Source organism: Perca flavescens, chromosome 20 (assembly GCF_004354835.1).
Source record: "Perca flavescens isolate YP-PL-M2 chromosome 20, PFLA_1.0, whole genome shotgun sequence".
NCBI classification, from domain to species: Eukaryota; Metazoa; Chordata; class Actinopteri; order Perciformes; family Percidae; genus Perca; species Perca flavescens.
In genome coordinates this window covers 13,544,067-13,558,378 of record NC_041350.1, presented here as the reverse complement: position 1 = coordinate 13,558,378, position 14,312 = coordinate 13,544,067, and the positions used below count along the sequence as shown (strand labels likewise).

General features: G+C 42.7%; 1 protein-coding gene across 1 annotated transcript in view; it reads left to right on the top strand.

Moving 5' to 3' along the window:
• Positions 1-13,770, top strand: part of LOC114547103 (formin) — a 56,949-nt gene extending 43,179 nt beyond the window's left edge. The window contains exons 17-20 of the mRNA XM_028566335.1: positions 4,677-4,728; positions 9,805-9,954; positions 11,691-11,772; positions 11,886-13,770. Coding sequence (XP_028422136.1) covers positions 4,677-4,728; positions 9,805-9,954; positions 11,691-11,772; positions 11,886-11,930 — 329 coding nt within the window. The 3' untranslated portion in view covers positions 11,931-13,770. The remainder of the gene's footprint in view (positions 1-4,676; positions 4,729-9,804; positions 9,955-11,690; positions 11,773-11,885) is intronic.
• The last annotated feature ends 542 nt before the right edge of the window (positions 13,771-14,312 follow it).

Below are 14,312 nucleotides of genomic sequence, written 5' to 3'. Positions count from 1 at the left end.
CACACAGGAACTGATGCAAGTGATAGAGAAACACAATAGTGCAGTGCAAAAAGGAAATAATTGATTGCCACTTTAACACTATTAAATCAGTGATTAAGGGATGGATGCCATGTTTAAATGTGTAAACTTTGACTCCTGTGAAGTACTCTTTCACTGATTGTAATGACAAAATGTTTTTTTACCACTGCGATAATTAGTTGTGTCAGTCAAGAGGCATCTTCTCCCACTCCCTTCAGATCACGCACAGTGACAGTGACACACTCAAGTTCTTCCGCCAGACAGTGAAATAGACGTTTGTCTTGCTCATAGGTTATCTGATAAAAATTGTCAGTGTCTTTTATAGATGAAACATTCATTCGGATAGAGCATTTACAGCTGAGGAGATTATTGCGAAACCGAGCTTACAGAGCTAGAAAAGCCCCGTTTTCACCCAGCATGGGAACTTTAAAAAGTGGAAGGTATAATTATGTTTTTTGCCATGTCAGAGTGTGTGTGTGTGTGTGTGTGTGTGTGTGTGTGTGTGTGTGTGTGTGTGTGTGTGTGTGTGTGTGTGTGTGTGTGTGTGTGTGTGTGTGTGTGTGTGTGTGTGTGTGTGTGTGTGTGTGTGTGTGTGTGTGTGTTCTTACTGAGAGAGGGCGTCTCAGTGCACTGTAAGACAGCATGAGGACAGGAGTCTACAGGCCCGTAGAAGGGATCACATTGCCTCTAACATGGTTCTCATGTACTCTCGGCTGCCATAAAGCTGGCAGGACACCTCTGGCTGTGGCCTTGTAAAGACTGGCCGGCCTCAGTGGAACAGGCCTGGGGACCACCGGGACAGGAGCTGAGTTCCCCCCCCCCGAGCACACTCTGGTCATCTCGCCGTCTGTCCCCTTTCTGACCTAGACACTGGTCTTCCCTCCCTTTTATTATAGTAGCTGCTAAATAACTGGTAACATACTTCTAAAAATGCTAACTTTCGGTGAAAAGAATCAAGTGGAAAAACTGCACATTAGGGTGATGAGTTTTCCTGAAAAACAGACAAAGAAAGAAAGGTACCCAGAATCTCTCCACATCTAAGTCCCCTTTCAACCTTTTGTTCCGCAGGAAGCAAGGGGTAGAATGTAAGAAATTAAACACAAATACTTTAGTTGGTTCATTAATGAAGGTGACTGTGTACACATTTCCATGAGTTATAGCTCACTTCTCATTAAAGAGATTGTCCATGCCGGCCATTAGACACCGCCGCTACATTTGTTTCACCAAAGCTTTATTATACACAAACCTTCCTCTGCATCCGAGTGAATGCCATTAAGGCTTCTTAGTTTGCCCCAGATGGTTCCATCTCTTTCTCCTGCAGTCACATCCCTGAATAAACAGTAAATATGGCACCAGAAACTGGTCAGTTGAACTTTTCAAAATACACCTGCTTCCAATGTCTTTCCTGTATGAACTCCCCGTTGGCAGGGCTCAATCCGAGGGGCAGGATAAACGGTTGTCTGTCAAATTCCCACTGCACGCAATAGGATAGCGCTACAACCAAGCAGACCCACAAAGAAGGTAGCAGAGCTAGTTGATAGAGTAAACGTTTGCCGTATCCAGTCGGCAAAACTCCTCATTTGCTGCCGCTAGGGTGCTTCTAGATTTCTAATGAATGCCTGATGCCTTTGGGGCAAGAATCCTCAAGCATTGTCTGCACAAGCTGTTGATAAAAATCCAGTTAGCCTGTAGGGTTTGATTGATGATCAGAGTGTGCCAAAACCATTTTAACTTGATGAAGCTGTCATTAATATACAAGTAAACTGTATATTACAGCTTGAACAGCAGCCTCGGACCGATGCTCTCAAAAGCAGCAGATAAGTGTTTTCCTTGCTACTCCAAAAGATCCACAGACCTGACAGTGAACAGTTTTCATTGGAACTTTTTTTCTACCAAAGAAATGGACACTACAACTCAGCAAGATCAATGGACTATTTAGAGGGGCTGTTAACATGTTTCTGGAAGTTCTAGATGAGAATTTGCTGTTGAATTTCTTTTTTTAAACAATTTCTTGCATTTATTAGTTAAAGTCTTAGTGACAGAGGTAAGTGTCCCTATAATACAAGTACCAGATTACATTAAATGATTAATTGCTTGCATTACTTGCAGCAGTGGGGAAACAATAGACTCACTTTATCATAAAAGAGTCCCATGAGGTCTCTCACCGGGAGACTGTAGCCATATGTTTGCGCCGCAGAGTGCAACTTTGTGGGGAGTCCATGTTTGCAGTACCTTATCTGTACCTAATCCACCTTAGCTACTTGTGTGTGCTAAAGCCTCCCCTGAGCTTTGGTCAGTATCACAGAATATTTAAAAGCTTTCAGAAACCACTGTGGTTGCCACTGGCTACAACGCGGCACTGATTTGCAAAGGCAACTTTCCAGTGGGATACTTGTAAACCTTTCTTTCATAAACACAATTCCTCGAGCCGTAGCCCATGCTTTGGGAGGACTCGGAGCGAGTGTGTAATCATCGTTCGTGATGATTCCATGACTCCTCACATCAAAGAGCGGCCGAGGCTCTTAAACTCGTGACTCATCAGTGAACGAGTGAATTTCTCACCCAGGTAAACGCTCAGGAGGCTGACCACAGATGCATGTGTTTGACACATGATTATTAGATATTGGAATTAACCGTTGGGTAGAACTTCTTCCAGTACCAGTGAATCAACAGATAAAGACTTTGTACTGAGACTTGTGTTTCTGAGTAGCACTGACCCATAGCCCAGCCTGCGGAGAAGCTCACAGCAGGGCCTGCAGGTGAACCAAAAAGCCTTGCGCTCTGCCTCTTAAACTTGCCTGTGATCTCTCCCAGATCTAACACGGGACACCTCGGAAATGCAGTGATCTGTCCTCTTGTAAGGCTGTTCCTGTGCTCGTCCCATCACTGTTTTTGCTCTGGTTTTGAGCCAAGTCCTCTCTACCCCCTACACTTTATTTCTCTCTCTATCTTTAGAACTATTCTCTAAGGTAAAGTTAAAAAAAAAAAAAAAAAAAAAAAAAAGCCTGTGGTTGTTTCAACATCTAATCAACCACCTTTTCCTTTTTTAATAGGAGTTCTTTGAAACCTCTGGGGATACTCTTACGGGCATATTTTTTTTGTTGAAAACGAGCCATGACTAATTGAAAACAAATTCCTGCTTTTAATCTTTGCTTGTGTAAGTCTCATTTCGCTAGCTCTCTTAGGAAATACACATGTATCATCACATCCCTGCGTTTTCTTTGTTGTCAGTGAGTCAGACCCCAATAATCAAAATTCCACTTGTTCACATGACTGTGAATTACGTAGACCGTGTAGAATTTCCAGATAACAACAGTCCAAGGAAGCTGTTTTTGATGAAGTTTTTGAGATACATCTGTGTTCAAATAGAGGTGGTGTAGGGAAACGGAGAGGGATGCTTCATCCTCAGCCTCCCTCTAAGACCACTTTCCATCTCGTTGTCATCTAGCTGCTAGGTATAGCAGCGGTTTGGAAAAGTGTGTCAGAGTTTAAAAGCCCTAATTTATTGTCCCTCTCAGCATGCACATCTCATAACTTTCTAGTTAGCGACTACTGGTTTCATGTTTACACAGGGAGCGGAGGAAGAGAAACTTCACACATCCTCTCTCTCTGGGCCACTCTCTCTCTCTCTCTCTCTCTTTCTCTCTCTCTCTCACAGCTCCAGTGCCACCTCTGCACAGTCGCACCAGAGGGGTACCTCAGGCGCCAGCCTGACCCCCACTGAGACTAACGCCATTGGTCACGGCCCCTCTACCCCCCCACACACACACACACACACACACACACACACACACACACACACACACACACACACACACACACACACACACACACACACACTCCTCCTCCTAACCCAGACATGGCCACAACCTTCATTCATTAGGTTTACCTCAGCCCCCTTGCCCACATACATATAGAGTAAAAGTAAAAGGGGTGGTTGGTCGGAGGCTTAAGCTCACCTTCTCCCAAAAGACCCCCAAACCTGCCTTTGAACAATTTTTTGAGAGACTTCCCCCTCTTAAATCTTCAAGTAGGAAAGGTCCCCCATCATTGTAAAAAGGATGAATCTGGAAAAATGCAATAAATCTGAGATCACAGGCACTCTCTGGCCCTAGATAAATTCTTGCACCTCGGCCTGGCCCGCCGCACACATCTGCCTTGCATTTAGACACTTTTACATGGCAGAAGTCCACAGGAGCCTCCAGTTCCCAAGCCTCTCTGCTCAACCCTGCGCCCCTGCTTCAGCTCTGCTTACAACATGCACATGTATGTCGACATACACGCACCTCCGCAAACAGACCACCGCTCCCCCGCCCCGAGCCCAGGCGTCACAGGCTCACACTCTCATGCGTCAACACACAGAAGCACGTCAAACTTTACAATGTGCTGAACTGTCACTTGGATAACCTACTCGCTGTGTCACTGACATCTCAAGCCAGAGCCCCTTTTCTTCTTCTCTCCTCAATTGCCAACATAAGGGCGGCTAATGAACACAGCGACCCCCCCCCCCCCCCCCACCCCGGACCGGCTGGTGTTGCTTGGATCAGTTCTCAGTGGCTCTCAATGGAAACATTTGGTTATCTAGGTCACCAAAAAGTCCCATAATCTGTCCCATGATATATCTTGATCCAATATTTCTCTTTCTTTCTCTTTAACAGCTCAAAAGGAGCATTCAGCTGAAGAGGACCGACTCAGTGCAGCGCAGAGAAGGTAGGAGACCAACTTTAACAACTCCAAGCCAAGATATACATTTTAAAGTTATGACTGAAAGATCATGTTTGGATAGAAAATATCAATATTTCCTGTGGATTTCATCCCTCAACAACTGTCATGGATTGCAAACATCTGCAGTTATTTAGCATAGTTCATATACATAGATAACATGTCTGGTTTCTGATAGCACTAATGCTTGCTATTTGTTTAGTTGCATACAGTTACTAGCAGCAGCTGATAAGGTTTCTGGATAAGGTGAATGGGCTTTACAGTGTTTCAAATTCTGAAAATGCAAACCCACATTGACTAGACAGAGATGTGATTTTTGGAAGAAATTTATTTTGCAGGATTAGGCAGCATGTTGTATACATTTAACTATTTATACACTAACTTCTAGGCCTTTTTGTAATTTGTCTTAAAGACAAATAAACATACTCACCAGAGACAGTGGTGGATTTCTACACATAATGTGCAGCATACTGTATTTTCAGCCTGAATGCCCTGTGCTTCCTCCCCGGCAGTTCCTATCAGTCTTATCTGCCATGTTTTGCGCAGAAGACTCCCGAGAGTTTCCTCAGAGATTTATTGGCGTAAGACACACTGGCAGCCGCTGAGCTCGCTGTCCGAGCAAAATCATATCTGGAACATTTCATATTGGAAAAAGATGGTGGAGCATACAAACAAAGCAAATAGATTATTTTTTTCCTTGTTTGGATAGAGAGCAGAATTGTTTGCTTTATATCGCAACTCTTCCACTTCCAAAATAAATCATGAAAGCACATAAAGGTGAAAGTGAATGACGCAGGACGCAGGAAAATGGAAACTATAAACAATTAGGAAGTCGATTGCTTTGGACAATACTATAACTTAAGTAATTGGTTCCAAACTGTTCTGTTTCATGTTGCTGTTTTTCACCATAGACCGATATCTGTGTGTGTGTGTGTGTGTGCGTGTGCGTGTGCATGTGTGCGTGTGCGCGTGCATGAGTGACACCACTGTAATGAATGCGTTGAACTTGAAGGGAAATATTGATCAAAAGGGCCCCGCAGCTGACAGCACCTATTGCCTTTTTAATGAAGTTTTCCTTTAATTTCATCTAAAGAGGGGGCTGACTGGCGCTAGGTAGAGCAGGAGGGAGGAGGGGGGCTTTTTCTCAGGTTCCCACAGAGCCACCTCGTAAAAGTGACACGCTGTTGATGAATATGGGCGTCAGCGGACTCACCGGGCCCTGGGTGGGCTCTCACATCTGCGCTGGATGAGGGATCCTCGCACAAACACACAACAGCAGCAGAGCCGCAAAATGATGGTGTTAATAAAGGAAATAAATAACACCTCCTCAGTGCTACCTAATATCTCAGCCTCATGAGGAGTCAGTGAGTTCCGACGCCTGCGAGTCCAAGTCAACCACCAATGACAAGGACCGGGCGATATGAATCAGCATCAGGATATTGGCGAGAATTATGGCTGGTTCCAGCTGAAATGTGTCTGTTAAAACTGTCGAATAGGGCTGCCACTAACAATTCTTTTCATTATCAATTATTCTGACACCGGGGCAATTCTAGGATCAGACCTTTTAGGGGGGCTCAGCCCCTAATGAGAATGTGATACGGATACAGTGCTTTGTCAGCTTCAAACCCAACATCAGCTAACGTTTTGTGACACTATTAACACGGTATGGAACTAAACCTGTCACTTTATAAGTCACAGTAATAACGACCAATATGACACAGTAATAATGACCAATTTGACACAATGTTCTAACATTCAGCCATTAAATTACCAACTTCTTCTCTGGGGACTACCAGCGTTAAACTTCACAACCGCACTCCTGCTCTCCCTCTGACAGATCAAATAGAGACTCAGCCAAAGACGGGAGTCTGGCACAACCACCTCCGATTGGCCAAAATTACGTATGTTTCTGTTAATGGTAATTGTTTGTCACTAACAGACAAGTTCACAAACTCTCACTTAAGCTCTGAAGTTGATTTAAAAAAATAAAAAAAGTTTTTTAAGATTAAATTAGGGGGGGCTTGAGCCCCTTTTTTAAAAAGGGTCTAAAATCGCCCATGAGATTCAGTCAAAACAAAATTTGTGAATTTGGGCTCTAAGATTGACTTAACTTCATTATTTGATCAGGTGGGTATAATATTTCATTCTGGCAAAGTTATTGTATGGCTGCTTGTCTTTAGACAACATTTAACATTTGAGGCGTTTATTTTTTATTTAAAAAAAATTGACACTAGTATCAAATATAGCTCTAATCATTGTAAGCTCTATGGATGTCAGTTTGGTCGATCAGTCCACTTCAACTATGGATTGGCATGATATTTTGTGCACACATTAATGTTCCCCACTGGGTGAATTGTAATAACATTTGATGATCCCTTAACTTTATTTAGCGACATCAGCCGGTCAAAAAATTGTATCCATGGCCGGGTTGGGTCAGTGGGTAGAGCAGGCACACATATATTTAGAGGTTTATGCCTCGACGCAGAGGTCCAGGGTTCAACTCCGACCTGTGACAATTTTCCTGCACGTCTTCTCTCTCTCTCTCTCTCTCTCTCTCTCTCTCATATATATATATATATATATATATATATATATATATATATATATATATATATATATATATATATATATATATATATATATATATATATATATCCAATATCCAATACTTCTGTTTGTCAACAAATACCTGCAAAATGAACAACATTCCCATCAGCCTCAGCTGTACACATTTAAGCATGCCAATACGCTAAACTAAGATGTGAACATGGTTACCTGCTAAACATTAGCAAGTTAGCATTGTCATTGGGTGCAAGTTGCTGTGTTAGCGTTAGCATTAAGCTGACAGCACTGCTTGGTATAACCTTACAAAGCTGCTAGCGTGACTGCAGACTCCCGTTCCAATATTGATGTATATCAGATGTAAGACTAGTGTATGCTAAATCACATATAACATAGTTGACGTCAGTGCAGTGACCATAAGCAAAAACCTTTCAGACATGTAAATCCAAATCTTCAAAAGCTAATTTTGTTCATTTTGAATCACAATTTGTTCAGGATTGTTCATTTGGACAAGAGAAAGCAATTAACCATAATATTAACTCGCCCAGTGTGAGTTTAATTGTAATTAATTGAGCTTTCATTCTAATAAGACATTTTTGTAAAAAAATAATAATAATAATAATAAATAAAAGTTATTTGGCCCTTCCATGGCGAGTGCCGATGCCTTTTCCCTTAACATGCAGTTCTAATTTGTCCTCTTAATGTTTGGGTTCACTGAGGTTTTCTGGTTCTGTCCTCAGTTCAGTCTCATTAAGTTCCCTTCTCCCACATCATGCTCAATTTCCTTTGGCCCAACTTCCTCCTCTACAGTCACCATGCAGTCATGGTTTCACAGATGCCAGCTCGTAAGTTATTCTACTTCGGGGTATTGTATGACGACAGTGGCACAAAACGACTTAGTGCCTCTGCTCAATCCGCCAACAACATGGAGTTTACTTCTGTAATTTTTTTTTTTTTTTTTACTGGGGAAACAAAGGAATGCACAGTTGCCCGTCCAAATATTTCCCTGATTCTCACGTCTGCTCATGGTTTTGTAATGGGTCCTTTTTTATAGCTGTCAGTGAGGAATGCCGGCTGTGGGTGCTGCAGTAAACCCTCTCACGGCAATGGCATCGTAGCGTGGATTACAGAAGGGTATTTGTTTGTGTGCAAGTGTGTACAAGTGGAATTGTCCTGCGCTCGCAAAAAAAGGCCTGCTTGGTTTTGTTTACGGTTTCGTAGGTATACGCGCATGTGTGAGTGTGTTTGCATCTGTTTTGAGTGAAGCTTTTGTATCTGCTTGTTGCATATGCTCGGGAGGGTAAAAGGAAAAGTGCTGTTGCTTGATTTGTGCATGCTTTGACATGATGACCCAGGGTCAGCAGAGGAGCTGATGGAGAAGAGACCCTGTTCATCATGCCAGACCAGGCCCGGCTGCAACAAAGCTACCTGGGACGGAATGTCTGTTTGGTCAATCTAAACATCCCAGAGCCTCCGATTTCTTTTGTAGCGTACAGGATGATCTACAACGCTCTTTTTTTTTTTTTTTTTTTTTGAGCATCCCAGCAAAATGACGCATCACTGGGAAATGGAAAGCAGGCTCACGCTGAAATCCCTTCTTTTTTTTCTCAGCTTTTAGCAGGCCGTCTGGGCAGCATATTGTACCATTTCACTCCACGTGAACATGTCTTAGATTAGCGTCGCATAAAGCCACCTAGCATCTGGAGGTCAGAGCCTATCGGGGTGTCAATGGGACACGGAGCATCCCTTGAATCATAGCCCCCTTTTATCAACCCTTTGACAGGCACTTCTAGAAAATGTCTTTCATGTTTGGGTTAGGGGAGGGAATCTGAAGCAGCAGACAGCTTTTCGTGCCTTGTGCCGTGCTGCTGGGAGCCTTGCAAAGAGTTCAGATTTGGTTACAATTGAATTAGGCTGAGGAGCTGGACTACAACAGTGCTACAGTCCCAGTGAACAGAAAATCCAGAATGTGTTTATTCACATAGATCTGGTGCGTCTCTGTGTTTTTGTGTGTGTGCACACCTGTCTGTCACATGTGCATATTTCATATCCTATCTTATTCACATCTTTGATTGTCTGCCAGTGAATATGCTCCTGGAGCTGTATGTGTGAGTTCCACAGTTTGTCTGGAGGAGCAGCAGCCTGTGTTTGGCTGTCTCCGTCTCCTCTGGCAGTGTGTAGAGGTCAATGTGATAATGGAGCCACCGCTACCGGCTCTCCCCCGTGGCCCAGCGGGGTGGACACTCTCCTTCCAGCTCTGTTTCTCACCTCGCTGTCTGACTCTACATCCATCATTTTCTGTTTGTGCTGTATCTGTATTGGACTCTTTTTACCCTTTTTGTTTCTTGGGCATACACACCTTAGTGCTGTTTATAACTTTTGTCTTTCACATCTAGAGTACTTTGCTGGAACACACTATTATTTATGTCCGAGATTATTTATAAGTGTTTATGTGTGATAAGACAACACTATTTGTGCCTCTGTTCTGTTTTTCCAATACAGTTTCCAGGACATGGTGAGCTACTTTGGGGTGAAGCCAAAGTCCGGGGAGAAAGATGTGGCCCCGAGTTACGTTTTTATGTTCTGGTACGAGTTTTGCAACGACTTCAAGAACTCCTGGATACGACAGAACAAGAACATCTCCAAGGAGAGGTAGGTTGGATTCTGGTGGGGTTGCTCCATTTTTTTATTTCTGTGTCAAAGACGCGTGAACATTAGTTAACTTATCAGGAGGAGAACTACTCAACCTGTGAAAACTGTTTTCTTGTAGCTTTCGAGAGACGGGGGGGAATCTCAGATTCTTGAAACTTTTTTACAAATTTGAGATATGGAGTTTGAAAGACATGGGCATTTACAAGGCAGAAAGGGTATAACGTAATGTAGGATCCAGTATTTTTGGAGCTTGACCAATCCTAGGGACTGAAAAATAGGATATCTCGGTCTCTTCTTAGTCAATTTAATAAAAGTGCAATGCTAAATTGCAGGAGTTCACCATTAAAGTGACCGTCATAAAAAGCTGACTGACATTACCTGTAAAGCATGATGTAAAAGATCTTGTTTCTCAGTCAGTTGACGTACTCCATCTCTGCAGAACACAACCTCAGCTACCAAACTAAGGCTTGAACCGTCTCATCCTCGGGTCAGACTTCTTGTCTCTGTCACCTTCCGATAGGTGCTTAACGACCTCTAGACATCATGTCAAATTAGCACTAATTGTACAAGGGTGAAGTGCAGATGCTGAATTAAAGCCGAGAGGGAGGCCATCAAAGAGGAGAAACCCGGAGTGGCTGAGGCCTCGGCCCTCTGTCTGAAGAAATGGGGCCTGAATTTATGACGTTTCCTCTGACCTGAGGCGTCATGTTGGGGGGGGGGGAGGAGGCATTCCACCGAGGGACAGCAGACCCTCCTGGCGGCTGCCTGGCTTTACTAGCAAGCGTTATGGGAGAACTGATAAACACTGTAATGATGCTGGACATTTAGCCCAAAGGGCAGGAGCTCTGCACGCGCGGACACAACAACGGGACTGCATGGGAGAGAAGCTGTTTGTTACCGTCCAGCCAAACTGCCTGGTCATTCTGGGATTGTATTTTCAAATATCATGCGGTGCCTTCATGGTTCTTCACACTCAGAAGTTGTCATGTCGTGAATCTTACATTTAGTGTCCTCCAGCCATTTATATCTGAACTGAGCCGTCTTCTCTCTCTGTGAGATGGAGATTTCTCTGCCCTGCCATGGATCCGTGTGCTCTCTCTTAATTGTTTACTAGGTAATCGTGTCTCACGTTACTCACAGCTGATTGTGCTTATGTACAATTAACTTTATTTTAAATACTGTTTGCACACTCATAAAAGCCTAGTGTTTTTAAAGGCTGCCTCATTATCTCATCAACCCACTGTCAGTCTCTACTGCTTCTCACTTATGGGGCTTTGTGTGTGTGTGTGTGTGTGTGTGTGTGTGTGTGTGTGTGTGTGTGTGTGTGTGTGTGTGTGTGTGTGTGTGTGTGTGTGTGTGTGTGTGTGTGTGTGTGTGTGTGTGTGTGTGTGTGTGTGTGTGTGTGTGTGTGTGTGTGTGTGTGTGTGTGTGTGTGTGTGTGTGTGTGTGTGTGTGTGTGTGTGTGTGTGTGTGTGTGTGTGTGTGTGTGTGTGTGTGTGTGTGTGTGTGTGTGTGTGTGTGTGTGTGTGTGCAAGAAAGACAGGGTGCCCCAGGGAGACGCTTAAATATCTTGCCCTTACAAACAACTTCACAAGGACACAGTGATGAGAGGCTTCTGACTTTATATGGTTTTCACAAGTTTCATGATTTATTTTCAAAGCTTCGAATGTGTGCTTCTAGTTTTAAAAGCTCTGTCAGTGTCAAGTCCTTGTGAATTTTCTTTTTTCCCCCCATAGGTTGAAGGAAGCTCAAGAAAACATTAAGAAGATCACAGCAGAGAAGAGAGTTGAAACCAAGAAGACCAATGCCAACAGTCTGGTAAGAACAGATCTACATATAGCGGAGATGGAATTTCCTGAAAGCTGCTCCTTTCTTGTGTCTATGCTGATATCGATACATACACTGAATCTTTTTACGGTTCTTGCCAACAGAAAGAGAGGCTGCGGCAGAAGGAAGCCAGCGTGTCTTCCAGCTGAGCGAAAGGACTAGTGACGTAGCAGCAGAGAAATGACGAGGTTGGTGTAGATCGCAGATCAGAAAGTGTGCCGGCCATATTTCTCCTGCGTTTTGATTCGGACTGCCCTCTGTGCACCATACAGACTCACAATAAAACCTCGCTGGACACGTACTACTCCCACTGCTGTATATCTCTGCTCTACAAACACCAGCCCTTCGCCACCCTAACCTCCACCACCCTGTATACGTATAAGCTGGGCCTGCAGCAAGGATGCATGGCTGACACAGCCAAAGTGATGAGAGTCTTCAAGGCCAAAGGTTGATCTCATTCATCCAGCAGGGCACGACCTCTTGAGTGCTCAGCTTGTGAAAGGTCTTAAGGGGTCAGTGGGATTCCCAACAGCTGACACATCCAAGAGTTTCCTTCTGGGTCTACAAGAGCTGAGAAACTATTTCTTTCTCAACTGTAGATGTTAGATAGCAGAGTGATAATGCTCCTATATACTCAAAATGTTAAGATGTTGTGGCCTGAAGAGGAAAATCCCTGTTGACAAAACAAATCTCTCTCTCTCTCTCTGGAAGTGGTAAAAAAGCAGTTGCTAGTGCTCCTTGCTGTAGCGAAAAAGCTTTTCATTCACCATGGCTCATTAAAAGTCTTGTAAATATGTCATGTTGTTGAATCTGCAGGGACCGTGCAGCTTTGAGGAGTATGATAAATGATCTGCGCTGGGCTTCACATGCTGATTAAGACATGTTGAGTATATAATGTGTGTGCACACAAATCGGTATGTAGAGGTTTCACTGTATTGTGGCACTGCCCCAGACGAGACACACACACACACACACACACACACACCCACCAGAAGAACACAACAAGTTTTGGCCGTGCAACCACTCTCACCCAAGATATTAAATACACATTATGAAAAATTGCTAATCCTTTTAGTGCTGTGCATCACACTGTGTCCAGCACACCTTTTAAGCACTTTACTGATTGTAGTAGCTGTTAAGCCCTGTTAATGCTAACTGTGTGGAATTGTTTTTATTTTTTTTAGGATGTGCACTTTTTTTGCACCCATTTTTCTATGCAAGGGTATGTTCGACTTAGTTAGATGATTCATGAATTGTATTGCTTCATGATGAAATCCTAATAGATATTTTTCTCTAAAAAGTCTATTAAAGTGTATGTTTTCTTTTCGCAAATGTAAGAGGTAACCAAGCTCCTTGTCTCCTTCAAGAAAAGTCTATTTATGTAAGGAAAGATTTATTTTCTGCCAAAAAGCATCAGCTTTGTTCCCTTTTGAGGCTGTATTTTTATGAGTTGTAATTGACTGAGAAGCTTCCAAATAGGTCAGTCAGATGAAAGATATATTTTCACATGGATAGTACTTTTCTGTTGTGCCCACTAAGTCACAGTGTACGCGACGATATGTTATGTGGTGGTTAAGTACTTTGCATAGAATGAAGATGGGGGTTGTATTTTAGGTATTGAGAACATTTTAGCATATCACCTGAAGCCATGTGAGTTATTATACCTCAGACAGACTTCCATTATCAGAGTATCCATAAAACTGCACCTTGAATTACATTTTTTTTATCCTTCAAAGTCTTTCACCTGTGCCATTTATTTTGTAAAAAGAAAATCTAGATATTTCATAAACTGCTATGTTTTACTTTGAAAAGCAAAAAAAGAGCTGATACCGACCAAGAAACTGGTGTGGTCTGTATGTATGTATGTATGTATGTATGTATGTATGTCGGGTTGATATAACCTTCAGTAGCTCTAATATACTGTAGGTGCTCTGTAATTTTATGGAATTGTTTTAAATTTCAAGATTAAACTACTGGATGCTGAACAAACTGGAACAATATCTCTCTTTTTTTTGTTCTGTCAACACTTTCTTTAGGCCAGCTTTTTAGAAGCCCGGCGGTGCACAAAGCAAATGTGATATTTATGTAAGAAACCTGACTCATCAAAGAGGATTTGATGATTCATAATTGAGGCTCTTCAATAAACTGTGAGTCAGAATTAAGTCATTCAATCAAGCCTCATTTGTAGATATCACAATTTGTTCCTGGAAGACGAAGTGATTAGCAGTGTTAACATGAGCGATTTGTCATGTCCCTTTTCACTTTGTTTCAGGTATGAGATGGACATTTCGGTGTTTTAGTTTTACTTTGTTGTATCACCACAGTCTTTCTGTGCCATAGAATTGAAATGTAGGACCTGGTTTTACATATTCACAGTCATTTAAAAAACTAAATTTAAATGATGGTACGCTCATCAAACAAGGATCAATAAATCCCCACTCGATTCTGATGGAAGAAAATATGAATGTTGTCAGCTCTGACTGTAGATGCACACCTGTGGCACCAGCCAATTTTTTTTTTTTTTTCTTCAA